The 15,275-nt window shown below is 55.7% G+C and overlaps 1 protein-coding gene across 1 annotated transcript in view; it reads right to left on the bottom strand.

The window, feature by feature from the left end:
• Positions 1-15,275, bottom strand: part of LOC130026613 (polypeptide N-acetylgalactosaminyltransferase 12-like) — a 144,829-nt gene that overhangs the window by 113,152 nt on the left and 16,402 nt on the right. Inside the window, exon 10 of the mRNA XM_056117449.1 lies at positions 15,112-15,127. Within this exon, the coding sequence (XP_055973424.1) occupies positions 15,112-15,127 (16 nt within the window). The remainder of the gene's footprint in view (positions 1-15,111; positions 15,128-15,275) is intronic.

The raw sequence follows: 15,275 nt of genomic DNA, 5'->3' as shown, positions 1-15,275 counted from the left end.
TTGGTCCAATTACCCTGATGTCCTGCGTAGGAACCGCAGGGAACCCATATCCGCACTAACCATCTCCACTCTGGCATAGGCCTGGCAGGTGCCGGCACTGGCATTGCTGCTCTGGTAACCCAACATTCTGGTCTATCTTCTCTAAGAGCAGCTATTGATGAGGACCTGGACCGAATAGAAAAATCTATTAGCCATCTTGAAAAGTCCTTGACCTCCATGTCGAAAGTAGTCTTGCAAAATAGGAGGGGGCTCGACTTGCTCTTCCTTAAAAACGGAGGGCTGTGTGCAGTGCTGGGAGAAGAATGCTGCTTTTACGCTGACCACACGGGGGTAGTCGAGATTCCATGGCTAAGCTGAGAGAAGACCTGGAACGGCGTAAGAAGGACAGAGAGGCTCACGAAGGGTGGTTTGAGTCATGGTTTAATCAATCCCCCTGGTTCACCACCCTGATATCTACTATAGCAGGCCCTCTGATCATACTATTACTGATGCTTACATTCAGGCCCTGCATCCTGAGTCGACTTGTCTCATTTGTCAGAGACCAGATTGGCAGGGTTGATCGGCAAATCACTCAAATTCACTTTATGCAACTGAGAGAAACTAGCAAAGAGCAGCCCTATTCAGAAAGGTATTTCTAATGGGCCTGGGAAGCCTCTTCCTTTCTCTGTTGCAGTGACCTGATCCCGTGGCCGGTACCGGAAAACGCAGGAGGAGAAGGAGTGCGGACCGGAACTGTACAGAACCCCCCCCCCCCGATCACTGAACGAAGAGATCCCCATCACCCCTCTACCCTACCCCTGCCCCTCTTTTCTGAGCCATGCTCCATTCTGGTCAAGCCACACTGGGTCCTGCCTGGTTTGGTAGAAATGTCATCAATCCTCCCCTGTGCCTCCTCGTGGTTAAGGAAGTATGCCCTTGCCCAGGATACCCAATGACGGGCAACTTCTGTCACCGCCGCGCACACCTAAGACAGGGGCTAAAGCATTCTCCCCAATGACGGGTACCACGGCGGGGCGACGGACGACCTAAGACAGGGGTCCTGGCGTGCCATAATTGGAAAAAGGGGTGAGATGTTGCCTACTGACCAAGTAAAAGAATGCTTGATTTTTCATTCCCCCTTTGTCCTGCTCAAAGCTGGGCAACTTCCCAGTATAGGAGGTTTCAGTTTGGGGGACAAAGCTGGGCAGCTTCCCAGTACATGACGTTTCAGTTTGGGGAAAATGCACCCTCGTAAATGATTTGTAAATGATGTACGAGGAACAGCAGTCTCTATGGATATGTCAAAACTGCAACAAAGCAGGCCGCTCCGACCGGTAGCGTTAGGTCGAAAGGGTCACCAGGTGGCTGACCAACGGTGCATGGCTCTGCCCACTGTGACTTACCAACGGTGCATGGCTCTATTCATCGTCCCATCCACTTTCCCACGTCCCATCCCCTTTCCTTTCTTTTGGGTGGGTTGTGGAAACATACTTAAGTCTGTACCTGTGCTCTGAATAAACGCACGCATTCATGCCATCTCCTGAAAGACGGAACCCTGTGTGATTCGAGTGCTGATTTCACCCTGACGGCCCACCCTGGCTCGGCCCCGCAGTGCCGGACGTGACATTTAACCAGTCATCCGTTCTCAGGCACTTGGGTTTTTTCCAGATATTCAGGTCAGCCTTTTTGGAAGATGTTTTTATTATCTCTCTTTCTCTCTGTTTGTTTCTGTCTCTGTCTGTCCCTGTCTCTGCCTTTTCTCTCTCTCTCTTTTTCTCTGTCTCTGTCTCTCTCTCTTTGTCTCCCTTTTTGTGGTTTACAATATAGGTACTGAAAGGGTATCAGGAATATCCCTTTACCTACTTTTAACACTCAAGGATTTCAAATTTGGACAAAAAATAGAATTGTTGTTTCAGGCACGTTGGCCAAAGGGAGAACTGGAAATGGTCTCTGCTATGGACAACCAGGGATCTGCAGATCTGCAATGACTGACCACAGCCTGGCCCCTGCTCTCAGGGTCCAGACAAATCCTGAAGACCAGGAGGTCTCCCAACCTCAGATAGGGATGGGATGGACAACTGCCTGCCAGGACACTCCTACAGAAGATGAAGGTCCGAGGCCACCTGGGAACACTAAGCTGGCCTGGTTTCTCATATTCAGAATGGCCAGGCCTGGGTAACCGTGACATGACATGACAGGTAAAATACTCATAGTATTATATGTGTGTCTCCTGGGTGGCTCACCACAGTCTTGGAAGAACAGAGTGGGGGTCTGGTGTTCTTTGGGAGGTCAGGAACTGCGCTGAAGGGCCACTACATTTCTAAGCTGCCGGAGGTCAGAGCTGGCACATGTCCAGCACGCCCCTCACCCTGCCACCTTTATGCCCTAAGAGGAGCCTTCCACTTACCCCGTGACTTTCAGGAAGTGCAAGATGACATGTATTTCCTAGCCCATGGGGAAGTACCTTGTGACCCTGTGGGCTCAGGCACCAAATTTCCAACTGTGGGCTAGTGTTGGGTGAGGACTGGAAGGAAGAAGCCCTCCAAGTGCCCCCTCCCCCCCACAGGAACGGACCCTTTTGCAAAGTCCCTGAACCCCACGGCTCTCACAGCGGCAGGTATCATGCCCTAGACTCACCACACTCAGGAAGACACAGGGGACCCAGAGAGTGTTGGCAGAAGAGGGGACCTGCTTGGTATCCCACTGAGCAGTCAGCCTTGCCCTGGCCGTGTCCCAGGAGCTGCCTGTAAATGCAGTGCGGATGTGTGAGGATCCCATGCGGGCCTCATCGGGTCTCTGCTGTTTCCTAGCCTGTGACTATTTCTCTCTTGCATCTACAATGTGGGGTCCCCGCCAAAATGACTCTAGAATTTTTATGTGGGGTTGAGGGCATTGATTGGTCTAGGATGTGGACTCCCAAGTTCCAGGTAAAGCCCATATGTTTCCTTTGGTATTTGGCATGTGGTTCAGTGAGGATGTTGGGAATTTTCTGGTGTGAAACTATGTAGAACGAAGGGCGTTATTTCCCAGACTAGAATATCAGGGAAATGTTAGTTTTTCTCTCCTTGATGGCCTTGGTATTCTCTTGGGCTCCTGGCAAAGAGACCCCCACACAGACACTGCTTGATGCTTGATGCAGTCACAGGTGGGTCTTGATCTCATCCTGGACATTCATCTTACTAAAGCTTCAGTTTCCCCGTGATTGTCCTTCATTCAAACATTCTCAAATGTGCATCACGTGGAGGGCCTTGGATGGACCTCGGACAGGCGCCAGGTGACCCTGATTTGGACAAGGGAAGGCCTCAGGTCCCACATGTGATATGGTCCAGAGTACAGCATGGGACAGTCTCTGGCCAAAAGAATTGTCAAGGAACCCTTGAGTCTGGGATAGACAAAATAAAACTGGCCCCAGATTTGGAGTCTGGGGAGTAGGAGCAGATGATATGGGCCAGGAAAAGCCAACAGATCTGACCTTTCATGCCTGACTTTACATTGAACTAAATTTGAAGCAGCAGATTGAAGGAATCTGTAATTCTCTTACTGAGCTTATGCAAGATGACAGGCAACATTGATGAGAAGCAAATTTCACCATTGCTGTAAACGTTTAACTTAAAGAGGTGAGGAAACAGAAACATCTGCATCAGCAACTTGTTACCGTGTCCAAGTGTAGAACCGTGGGTCTTCTGGCAGGGAGAGCTGGAGGCATGCTGGGTGTGAGCAGGGCAAGAAACGCTCGGGCACTGAGGGTCTGCCCCAACGGCACTGCTGCCAGCACCTAGACTAGCCCTGGTCTCCTTGGTCACAAATACTAACAGTAATAGAAATGGGGAGTAGTGCTGAGCCCGCAGGGTCGACTCTCTGGTGCACTGAGCTAACACCGTGGATTGCCTGAGGCTGCCAAAGCAGATGCAAACTCTGAAGGTACCTGTAGAGACCAGACAGGGGAAGGAGACAGAGTCTGGGTGGGGAGGCGGGGTGCGGCGCAGGAATCCTGACAAAGGTCACCAGCAAGTGCAGACCAGTTTGCTAGTTTCATCTTGATTGACAGTTGACCCTTGATGAGCATGGAGTCATTGAGAATATACCCTGGATGGTGGGATCCTGACGAGGGTGCGGGGGGGCCAGGGGGGATATACCTGCTAACTGTGCTTTGCTCATTTACCTGAGCAGCCCAGAGGTGAAAACACATCACCCCACCCCCACGGCTGATTCTGGTCTCCTCACTACTCTGTGTGCCCCAGAGGCCAGATGGGGGCTGTGGTGACTGGGAACAGGCAGAGGGTCTCTAACTCAAGTAGCAACCCAGGTGGAAAAACTCCTTAAGGTCCAGAATGCCATGGGCAGTAAGGGTCCAGAACCAAACTGACTCCCTGGCTGCAGTTGTCTTTTCAATCAATGGGCCCTGGGCCTGCTCAGTGTCCAGTAGGGAGGAAAAGGTGTTTTCTTCAATGACTGAACACTGCTCTACTCAAACCAGTCAGGAGGGGGAGGGGGCTTTGAGCCAGTTGAAAGAATGAACTCGAGAAGGGCCAGTGAGCTGGAGGCTGGTCAGGCCCAGCCGTGGTCAGGTTTGGCCACTCCTGAGGGCCTCACTGTAGAATGGACATCTCTCAGAGTCAGGAGAGAAATGGGAAACAATCCCAGACAAACTCATCACTGAGCATCGCCAGAAGATTAACCTGCAGGTGCTAGTTTGTCAGGATCAGCCGCAGCGGGGTGAGCTAAGGGGGGCTCGCAAATGATTCTGTCTGCCAAGCCTAAGGGGAGGGAACCAAGGAGGCAACAAGAGGCAGAAGCGAAAAACTAGGCAGGACCTCTGAGAGACCCGCTCTAGGAGGTGGACAAGATGGATGGGTCAGGAATCACCAAATTTGACAAGAATCCAATGTGAGGTTTGCTCTGACAAAATGGTGACCAGAACCAAATGGCAACCGGCTGAGTGGACAGCAACATTCCTGGAGTCAGAGATCACCTTGTCCCAGGTGAGGAAGACAAGACTTAATGCCCACTTGGTGACAGGAAGCCACCAGGCTTCATTCCAGGTTCCTTACCATTGACCCACGAACAGATGACTAGGACCAGACCAAGACAACTTAAAAGCCCCCTGAGTCTAACCCAGGGCGCAGGTGTACCATTGCCTCACCTGAGGTTCGGAGAGTCCGCCCGGGAGCCCCCCAGTAAGCTACTCCTATTTCCTTAACTTTATTTATATGTCTCTGTCCCTCTGTCTGACCCAGATGGGGTTCCCAAATCTCTCACCGAGCAAGAGACTAAGGGAGAGCAGGTTACCCGAGTAGGATGGAAGGGGCTCACGGGAATGCTCGAACATTGAGCGTAGAAACTGGAGTCACCACTGTGGGAGCACATGAGAGCACTAGGCACCACTGCATGTTAGATGAAAGTTGTTACCACAGAATCAAGGTAGCCTGTAAACAACCTACATAATCATGCTGTTGCCTGCTACTGCCCCTTTGGGGGACAGCTGGGTAGAGCCTGCACACATGGAATACACTAGGATGCTTCCAGCAAATTCTTGGGTGCCACCTGTCTTGGTGAGACTCTGTATGATCCTAAAAGGAAAAACTCCAAAGACAGTCGTTCAATGGGAGAACAGCTCTCACCACCGGCAAGGGGTGAGAGGGCTCAAGCCGCTGATTCCCACAGTCTCCCAGCTCCCCAAACCTCAAGGCAAACCTGGACTTGGTGTTTCCAGAGCCCAGGGGCCCAGAGGCAGGACACAGAGAACTAAGCCCAGAGCCCCAGTAGAAGCTTCGAGAGGGTGTGCAGGATATGTGTGAGGTGTGAAGATCCATGAGAGTGAACGGGCGGCCCCAGGCCCATGGTGCAGTTAGAGGGGAAGGGCTATGAACTGGGCACCGAGGGGTAAACCGGGACCAGCCTGTGCCTGCCCTGAACAGCCCTACCAGGCTGATCCCTGGTGCCTCCCCGAACCCTGGTTCCAATCCAAGTAGGAATGTGACAGGCAGAAAGGGGCATGGCTGACCAAATTCCTGGAAATGACTGGAACAGGATGGCTCTGCCTTCTGAGGATTTACCATCTGGTCTGATACATGAATCTGGACACACTTCTTGTCACCAGTAGAGTGTCACTCAGCCAAGGCTGTCCCAACAGGTCCAGGTGTGCAGGAGCAAAGAGGAGTCGGGGCCTGGTTCTCTATTACAAGGGGTCTGACCGTGCTGTGATGGTGGCAGTGGGACTTGTATTAGGGAATCTGATGGTCCACAAAGAAGTGTGGCGCTATTATCAGGGATCAGCTCCGTACAGACTCGGGGACACTAGAAACATGTTCCATCCACGGCCCCATCCTGCTCCACTGAAAAACACTGTCTTCCTGCTAGGGTGGGTGCCATCCAGGGGGAGCCTGGCTGAGGGGACAGCACCTTGGACCCACCTGCTGCAGGAGCACTTTCAAGTGCTCATCCTGAGAAACCTGATGTGGCCACTAGGTTGCAAATTGGGGTCTGTCCCTGGTGCACTGCAGAGGGGAATGGGGAAACAGGCACCAGGGGCAGGGGAGGCCATGGAGGTGCTGCAGTGGAAGGCAGGGCTCTGGGTGCTGCATCCTGCCCTCCCTCCTGGGGACGCATCCGTGATTGAGACCTTCAACCCTTGGGGTGGACTCTCCTGGGGTCATTGACAGGCTTCACACAGGGGCAGGCAGGTGACGCGTCTTGGCATGGTGACATGGCCGAGGCTTCCCACAATCTAGAAGCAATTGTCAACTATTGGCCAGACCTGCCCCGCCCAGTGACACACACACCCACACAGGCCTGGGATAGATCCATTTATTGCTACAATCGTGAAAATCAGACAGTGGCGGTCAGGAAGAAAGCCCGCCTTCCTCCTTCCCTCTTCTCAGCCAGCAATACAAAGTCCCCAAACAGCCCCAAAGAGTGTGTAGAATCCGGTCACTGGATGGTACCAGCGGCCAAGCTTCAGGGCTGTCATGCGCAGAAACAGGACCCCACAATGGGGAGGGGAGAGCTGAATTGTAACTTCTGACCTCCAAATCATTGTTTGCTAGTGCTGGGGGGATATATCTGCCATCCTGATCCCTTGGACCTTGTGGAGGGGGACATTTCTTCCCTCTGATCCCTCGGACCTTGCGGAGGGGGACATCTCGGCACCCCGATCCCTGGCGTCTAGTGGTGGGGAGGGCATCTATGGCCTCCCCGATCAATTGCGTCAAGTGGTGGGGGGGGCATTTCTGGCCCCCCCATCCCTGGCGTCTAGTAATTGGGGGGCATCTCTGGCCCCCCCAATCCATGGCTTCTATTGGTGGGGGGGCATCTCTGGCCCCCCGATCCCTGGCGTCTCGTGGTGAGGGGGTATCTCTGGCCGACCCAATAACTGGCGTCTAGAGGTTGGGGGGGCATCTCTGGCCCCCCCATCCCTGGCGTCTAGTGGGGGGGGCATATATGGCCCCCCCATCCCTGGCGACTAGTGCTGGGGGGGCATCTCTGCCCCCCCGTTAATCCTTGCCATCTAGTGGGGGGGGAATCTCTGCCCCCCCCAATCCCTGGCGTCTAGTGGGGGGGCATCTCTGGGCCCCCCTTGATCCATGCCCTCTAGTGGGGGGGAATCTCTGGCCCCCCCTGATCCCTGGCGTGTAGTGGGGGGGGCATCTCTGCCCCCCTGTTAATCCTTGCCATCTAGTGGGGGGGAATCTCTGGCCCCCCCCAATCCCTGCCGTCTAGTGGTGGGGGGGCATCTCTGGCCCCCCCTTTATCCTTGCCCTCTAGTGGGGGGGAATCTCTGGCCCCCCCTGATCCCTGGCGTGTAGTGGTGGGGGGGCATCTCTGCCCCCCGTTAACCCTTGCCATCTAGAGGGGGGGAATCTCTGGCCCCCCCTTGATCCTTGCCCTCTAGTCGGGGGGGAATCCCTGGCCCCACCTGATCCCTGGCGTCTAGTGGTGGGGGGCCATCTCTGCCCCCCCGTTAATCCTTGCCATCTAGTGGGGGGGAATCTCTGGCCCCCACTTTTTCCTTGCCCTCTAGTGGGAGCGGGAATCTCTGCCCCCCCCTTGATCCTTCCCATCTAGTTGGGGGGGAATCTCTGGCCCCCCCTTGATCCCTGGCATCTAGTGGGGGGGGGGAATCTCTGGCCCCCCCGATCCCTGGCATCTAGTGGTGGGGGGGCATCTCTCCCCCCCTTAATCCTTGCCCTCTAGTGGGGGGGGAATCTCTGGCCCCCCCTTGATGCCTGGCGTCTAGTGGGGGGAGCATCTCTCCCCCCTTAATCCTTGCCATCTAGTGGGGGGGAATCTCTGGCCCCCCCTTGATCCTTGCCCTCTAGTGGGGGGGGGGAAATCTCTGGCCCCCCCCTTGATCCTTCCCATCTAGTGGGGGGGGAATCTCTGGCCCCCCCTTGATCCTTCCCATCTAGTGGGGGGGGGGGAATTTCTGGCCCCCCCTTGATCCTTCCCATCTAGTGGGGGGGGAATCTCTGGCCCCCCCGATCCCTGGCGTCTAGTGGTGGGGGGGCATCTCTGCCCCCCCTTAATACTTGCCCTCTAGTGGGGGGGGGAATCTCTGGCCCCCCCGATCCCTGGCGTCTAGTGGGGGGAGCATCTCTGCCCCCCCTTAATCCTTGCCCTCTAGTGGGGGGGAATCTCTGCCCCCCCCTGATCCCTGGCGTCTAGTGGTGGGGGGGTATCTCTGCCCGCCCTTAATACTTGCCCTCTAGTGGGGGGGGGAATCTCTGGCCCCCCCGATCCCTGGCGTCTAGTGGTGGGGAGGCATCTCTGCCCCCCCCGAATCCTGGCGTCTAGTGGGGGGGCATCTCTGGCACCCCCATTTCCTGGGGTCTATTGGAGGGGGAAACTGTGCCCCCTGATCCCTGGGGTGTCTAGGGGTGGGGACATTTCTTACCCCACATCTCGGGGTCTAGTGGATGGAGACTTTACTGTCCCCCTGATATCCTGTGTATTGAGATGGAGAATAGTTGTGGCTTTGCCCTGATCCCTGGTCTTGCAGGGAGGGATATCCCTGGTTCTAGTGGAGGGAGAAGAGCAAAGGGCAGAGGAAGAAGGCAGAACTCGGGTGGCGTGGGGAGGACGGGGCTGGGCTAGATCAATTGGGTGAGAGCGGCAGGGTGCATAGGTGCCGTAAAATCAAGGTGTCAGCTGGGTGTCAGGCTGCCAGTGGAGCTCTTGCTGACCAGCTGCGTTTTCTGGATTTTCGGCGGGTCATTACAGGACCTGGGTCCGATGTGGGTGGACTCCTCTTCCTTAAGGACAGCAACAGGAGCGTCTCTGGATCTCACACAGGCCATGGTCCCTGCCCCCTGGGACTTGACTGACTCCTCCAGCTCCTGGACTCTGGCACTCCTCCTGCCTGGCCTCCTGTGCCTCCTCCTTGTCTGTGGCCTCCAGCTCCTCATGTTTTGTGTCCAGGAGCACCTGTGTGTTGCTCGTCTCCACGCCAATCCCTTTGGAGTGGATGGGATGTGGGGCAGCATTAGGGTCTCAGTCAAGCAGGGGAGGTGGGGGGCTGCGGGTGGGGCCGCCTGGCTCCCCTCCCCAGTAGCCCCGCCCTCTGACCCACAGGGGCTTCTCCCTGTCACTCACCCTTTTCCGGGACTCCTCTTCACTTTACCAGGTTCTGCAGCTGCTGTTTCTGCTGCTGAGTCCCACAGAAGAGCACCTGGGGTGAAGGCACTAGCTGAGGAGGCAGGTCTAGGGCCTTCCTGCCCCAGAGCCCGTGGCCCCTCCCTCACCTGGTCTCCCTCAGCTCCCTGATGGCGGCCTCCAGCAGGGCCTGCAGCCTTGGTGGCACCTGCAGCAGCTGGTCTATGGTCTGCTTCTGCCGCAGCATCCGCTGGTACAGCTGCTCCTCCTTGGAGCCCAGGTGACAGCGGGCATCCAGGTGCTCTTGTCGGCAGCTATGTGCATTTCCAGGTACCAGCAGAATCGGCCCCAGGGAGGCCACTGGCACTGCACCTTTTAGTCCTGCCCCGGCATCTGTGGGAGGTAGGACAGTGTCTGTGAGGACAGGCAGGAGGGCCGACTACATCCCAGCCAGGAGATGCAGGGCTCAGACCCTCAGCCACAGGCCCCCATGGCGTCTTTGTCCCAGAGCCTAGGAGTTGGGTCTCCCTCTGCCTCGGACCCTGACTCCTACCTGGCAACTGCCAACTCCAGACCCCTCTGTGTAGTGTGGGCCAGTCAGTGCCACCAAAGCCCTCAGGGCATTCTGACCTGTCCTTCCTGCCATCACCCAAGGCAGGCTCTTGGCCTCACAGGGGGTCTCACCAGCCCATTTCACAGACCAGGAAAGTCACAGCCCAGAAGACTGAATGGTTATGCCCCAAGAATACCCCGGGGTGGAGGGGAGCTGATGGCCAGCAAACCCCTGCCCCCTCTCTCAAAACTCTTCGAGTACGGCAACTTTTCGTGGGCTCGCAGTGAAGACATGTTGGAATGATAGGTGATAATTGGAGATGATACTCGCCCAGCTCCAAGACTGGGAAATGTTACCCAGACCCCTTCCACTGTTACAGAGACACAACTCGAGCCTGGCCGGGCTCCCGGCCAGCCACCCCACAGCCCTCAGACTCCGGGCAGCACTGTGCCCGCTTCTCTCACCCCAGCTCAGTCCCCTCATCCCCCACTCGCATCCGCAGTTGTTCTCTGGGTTCACCCGTTGTTCCTGGAACCTCCTGCCTCCACCTGTCCTTGGAAATGTTGTCAACGATGTGACTGTTTCGGGGGCACCCAGAGGCCGGTAAACCTGAGAGGAAGCAGACAGTCAAGGACCCCAGACCTTCAACCCCACCCAAACTTCATGGTCCACAGCACCGACTCTTGGTTCCTCCTGCTCATCTCGGGGTCTGCTCATTTCTCACCGCCATCTGCTCCTCTGGACCCCTTACAAATTGGATTCTTTCCTGGTTTGGACCCACTGGAGCCCTCCTGGCAGTGCTGGCAGGGACACGAGGGACAACTAGAAACAAGCGTTCTATGTCCCGGCCCTAGAGCTCTCTGCATTTTCATGGTCGTAAAATTCTGGGGAGTGGACAGCTGACCCCATTTCCTCTGGCTGCCCGCAGAGCAGGACACAGGTGCGGAGGGACGGGGAGACTCGCCCAGCTCCTGCTCCCAGCCTTTCTCCCCTGTCACAGTGCCCCATTCACAGGGCCCCTCCCTCAACACTCGAAGTCACTCCTCCCCGCCTTGCCCTCCTCAGACATCACAGGCTTCAAGCTCCTGGTGCTGTGCACCAGCCCAAATCACTCTCCCCTAAAGGATGACGCTCTGCCAAGCAATCTTCCGTCTTTATAAGATACACTTGATGTTTTAAAATTCTGTTCTTTCAGCTCTTTCTGTCCCAAACAAGAGGGAAGGGGTATTTTCGCACAGTTAGACCCACTGCTAGGAGGGACTGTGATGAGGGGTCTGGGAGTCGGGGACCCTGCTTTGACTCCCCAGTTCCTCAGTGCTGCCCTGAGATCCCACCCCCATCATTTCCTGAGCTGGGTGGGCCAGTGTACAGCCACCCAGTTCTTTGATCAGTGGGAACCCAGGAGATCCTATTCTGGTGGCAGGAGGAAACTGGGCCTGGAGAGAGGGTCTCTGGGGACTCCCATCCCAGAGTCCCGAGAGACCCTGTCGAGGGCAGAAGTTGCTGGAGGACAAGAATGCCTGAAAACTTGGCTGGAAATGGCCGGGGGCTTTATCCTGGGCCTCCTGGCCACACACTGACCAGTGCAGAACCAGCGCATGGCCCAGTGTTGGTGGGTTAGCACCGACCTAGCACTTTTTCTTCCCATCTTTTCATGCTCTGCCGATTTCCAATGATCCCCTAGGGAAAGGGTCAACATGCAGAAGGTGCATTGGGGCCACTTCTCCCTTAAGCCTCCTTGAGAGAGGGTGTCCCGAGGGGCGGGGCCACGAGCATTTCTATAGGCAGGGATGTGGCCGTGGCCTCAGGACACTCTGGGTGATTCCTCCCTGCCTTGCCCTCCTCGGACATCACAGGCTTCAAACTCCTGGTGCCAAGCACCAGCCCAAATCATTCACCCCTAACGGATGTGGCGCTGCCATGTGACTCTCCGCCTTTACAAGATATATCTGATGTTTTAAAATTCTGTTCTTCCATCTCTTTCAGTCCTAACTTAGGGGGAAGAGTGTGGTCGCACGCTAAGTGGTTTTTGGCAGGAGGGTCTGTGGTGAGGGGTCTGCGCACCCGGGGACCCTACTTTGACTCCCCAGCGCCACTGAGGCAGCTCCTCGGCATTGCCCTGAGCTCCCACCCCCATTGTTTCCTGAGCTGGGGAGCCAGTGTTCAGCCACCCAGGTCTTTGGACAGCAGAAGCCCAGGAGGTGCTATTCTGGGGACAGGAACGGACAGGTCCTGGAGAGGGGCTCTCTGGGGACTCCCATCCCAGAGTCCCGGCAGACCCTGACGAGGACAGAGGCTGCTGGGGACAAAACTGCCGGAAGACTTGCTGGAAATGGGCCCGGGCTTGATCCTGTGGCCTCGGGGCCATACAGTGACCAGTGCAGGGCCAACGCAGGGCCTTTTCTTACCGTCCGTTGTGCTCTGCCAATTTCCAAAGATCCCCTAGAGATGACCCCTAGAGGTGACCCGTAGATGACCCGTGGAAGGGTCACCATCTGGAGGTGACCCCTAGATGACCCCTCGAACAGTCAACAGGGGGAAGGTGTGTTGGGGCCACTTCCCTCTCAAGCATCCTTGAGAGAGGGTGCCCCGAGGGGCGGGGCCACGAGCTTTTTTTATAGGTAGGGATGGGGGCGTGGCCTCGGGGCTGCAACCCCATTGGCCAGGGGGAAACCTAGAGCTCCCGGGGCAACCTCAGGATGAAGGCTGCACCAGCCTCTGCCCTGGTGGGCCTTACGGGCCTCCCCACCCCCACCCGGACCCTCGGGCACTGCCCCCTACCGACGATGGTGGCTTGGAACTCTGTGGGCCCCATGGTGGGCCAGGAGCACTGACCCTTTCGGTCTCCCATAGCTCAGTCCACGACTTTCTCATTCCCAGAGATCACGTCCCCCCGTGCCCAGGCTGAGCTGCAGCTGCCAGGATTAGCCCCTGAGCACCCGTAGGTCTGGCCTGGCTGCTGCTGTGGGAGCCCAGCGAGCCTGGCAGAGGGGCTGTCCTGGTTGCTGTCCTCACCGCCCCTCCCTCCCCAGGCCCCTCTCCTTTCTGTCCTTGGAGCCCCTGCCCTCCCTGCCCTTCCCCTCTCCTCTTCTCAGGCCCGCAGAGTTCTTGCTCCCGCCATATCCGTTGTCCACGTTCGCTCTGTCCTTCTGTCTCTGCTTCCTCCCAGACTGGCAGCAGCCACTTTGTGGGGCCTTTGAGCCCCCAGACCCAATCAGTCCCTGACCAGTTCCCCGTGTTGCACAGAGACTTCCCTTTCTGAGCCCTGGAGGGCTCTTAATGACCCCACAGAATCTCCCCATCCCAGCTCTGCCCCTTTCTCTGAGACTCAGTTCATCCTACTGGGAGCTGGACACCAGACTTGGCCTTGGGGAAGCTGGACGCTTCTCTCATGTTGCTCCCGGCCTGTTCTGGAAATCCCTCTCAATACACACACTCCCAACTAGGGCCACTCAGCCTGGCCACGCTGCCCTCACGAGTCCTGCAGCCTGAAAGGAACCCCAACTCCCCCATATCGCCCGTGCCCACTATGGCACCCCCGAGTGCCCCTGTCCTCCCTTCCCTGAGCACATTCAGGCCCCAGTGGTCTGCGGCTGTCTCCTGTAGCTCTGACATCTCCCCCTCTCACTTTCGCTGGGCGGAGAATCAAATCCATCTCTGATGGTGGGGCACAGGGTCACTGTGGGCTTGTGCTGTCTGGGGAGCTTGTGGGCAGTGAAGGGTTCCACACTGGGGTGAGGCTCTGGGCAGGAAAGGTCCATCCAGTCCTTGAGAGGCTTAGAAAATACCTGGAGGTTTGTAGGTCCTTATCCTGAAACATCGACTGGCCACTAGGGGTGGGAACTCACATAGCATTGGGGCAAGGTGGGGGGCTCTTCCTGGGGGGCACTGCAGAGGGGGTATAGATGGGATAGGCACCATGGGTGGGCAGTGACAGGCTCTGGACATGTTGAGACCCCATGACACGGATTCCTCATCATCCAGAAGCACGAGCCATTCCTGGCAGGACCCGCCCCGCCCAATGGCACACACCCACACAGACTATGATGGATCCACTTATTGAAATAGTCGTGGTAACAGGATGGTGGTTGTCAGGGAGAGTGGCCCAGTCCTCCTCCTCTCTCTCCTCTGCCACCAATTTATGATTTCCTAAACTTCCCCAAGACATGCCTACCACTCAGTTGCTCTGACTTCTACTGTCTGATGCTACAGTAACTTATTAGTCCTTGTTTCCGGCAATTTTTCAGGTTTTACTGTTATTATTCAATCTCTATTATGTATAATAAAGTTTCTCTTTCTCCTCCTTTTTCCTCTCCCACTCTTTCTCTCTCTCTCTCTGTCTCTCTGTCTCTGTCTCTGTCTCTCTCTCTCTCTCTCTCTCTCTCTCTCTCTCTCTCTCTATGAGCTTCTTAAAGTTTTCCATTAGCAACCTCTTTTTGTTAGGAAATTTTTTCCGTGGCCCCTGATTTTGAGGTATGTAAAATAAGGATACAAATATTTATTTGATAAATCATAAATAAATTTATTTGATTTTTTCTTTCTTTTTGGGTCACATCCAGCGATGCACAGGGGTTACTCCTGGCTCTGCACTTAGGAATTACTCCTGGCAATGCTCGAGGGACCATATGGGATGTTGGGAATTGAACCTGGGTTGGCCGCCTGAAAGGCAAACACCCTACCTGCTGTGCTATCGCTCCAGACCCCTACGTCATAAATAAATTTAAAGTAAAACAAGTATCTTTTAAGTTATGCAAACCCCGTGTGTAGTCTTGATCTACAGTTTAAGAAGCCAGGCCTGGTGCTCACACAAAGTGCTACCCTTATTTCTACACATATGTGAACAAAAGTGTGCACACATACATGCATACACATAGTCCATCTTCACTTTTACATACACGTGCACACACATAAAAATGCACACTTTTACACATGCACATACAGTACAATCCACACATCTATACACATGCATACACACACCATGTACATACAGTGCCATCCTCACGTCTACACACGAACATAAAAGTCAGACGTATGTTCTCACTGGTGCTGGGGGCCACCAGGGCCATCCCAGTGATGCTTGGGACCTCCAGGGCTGTAAATGGTGAAGTTCAGGAGGGGCCACGTGGGATAAATCCAGGGCTGGGTGTGTGCT

The sequence above is a fragment of the Sorex fumeus genome, unplaced genomic scaffold, assembly GCF_029834395.1.
Source record: "Sorex fumeus unplaced genomic scaffold, SorFum_2.1 ptg000034l, whole genome shotgun sequence".
NCBI lineage: Eukaryota > Metazoa > Chordata > Mammalia > Eulipotyphla > Soricidae > Sorex > Sorex fumeus.
This window is presented reverse-complemented; position numbering and strand designations above follow the sequence as displayed.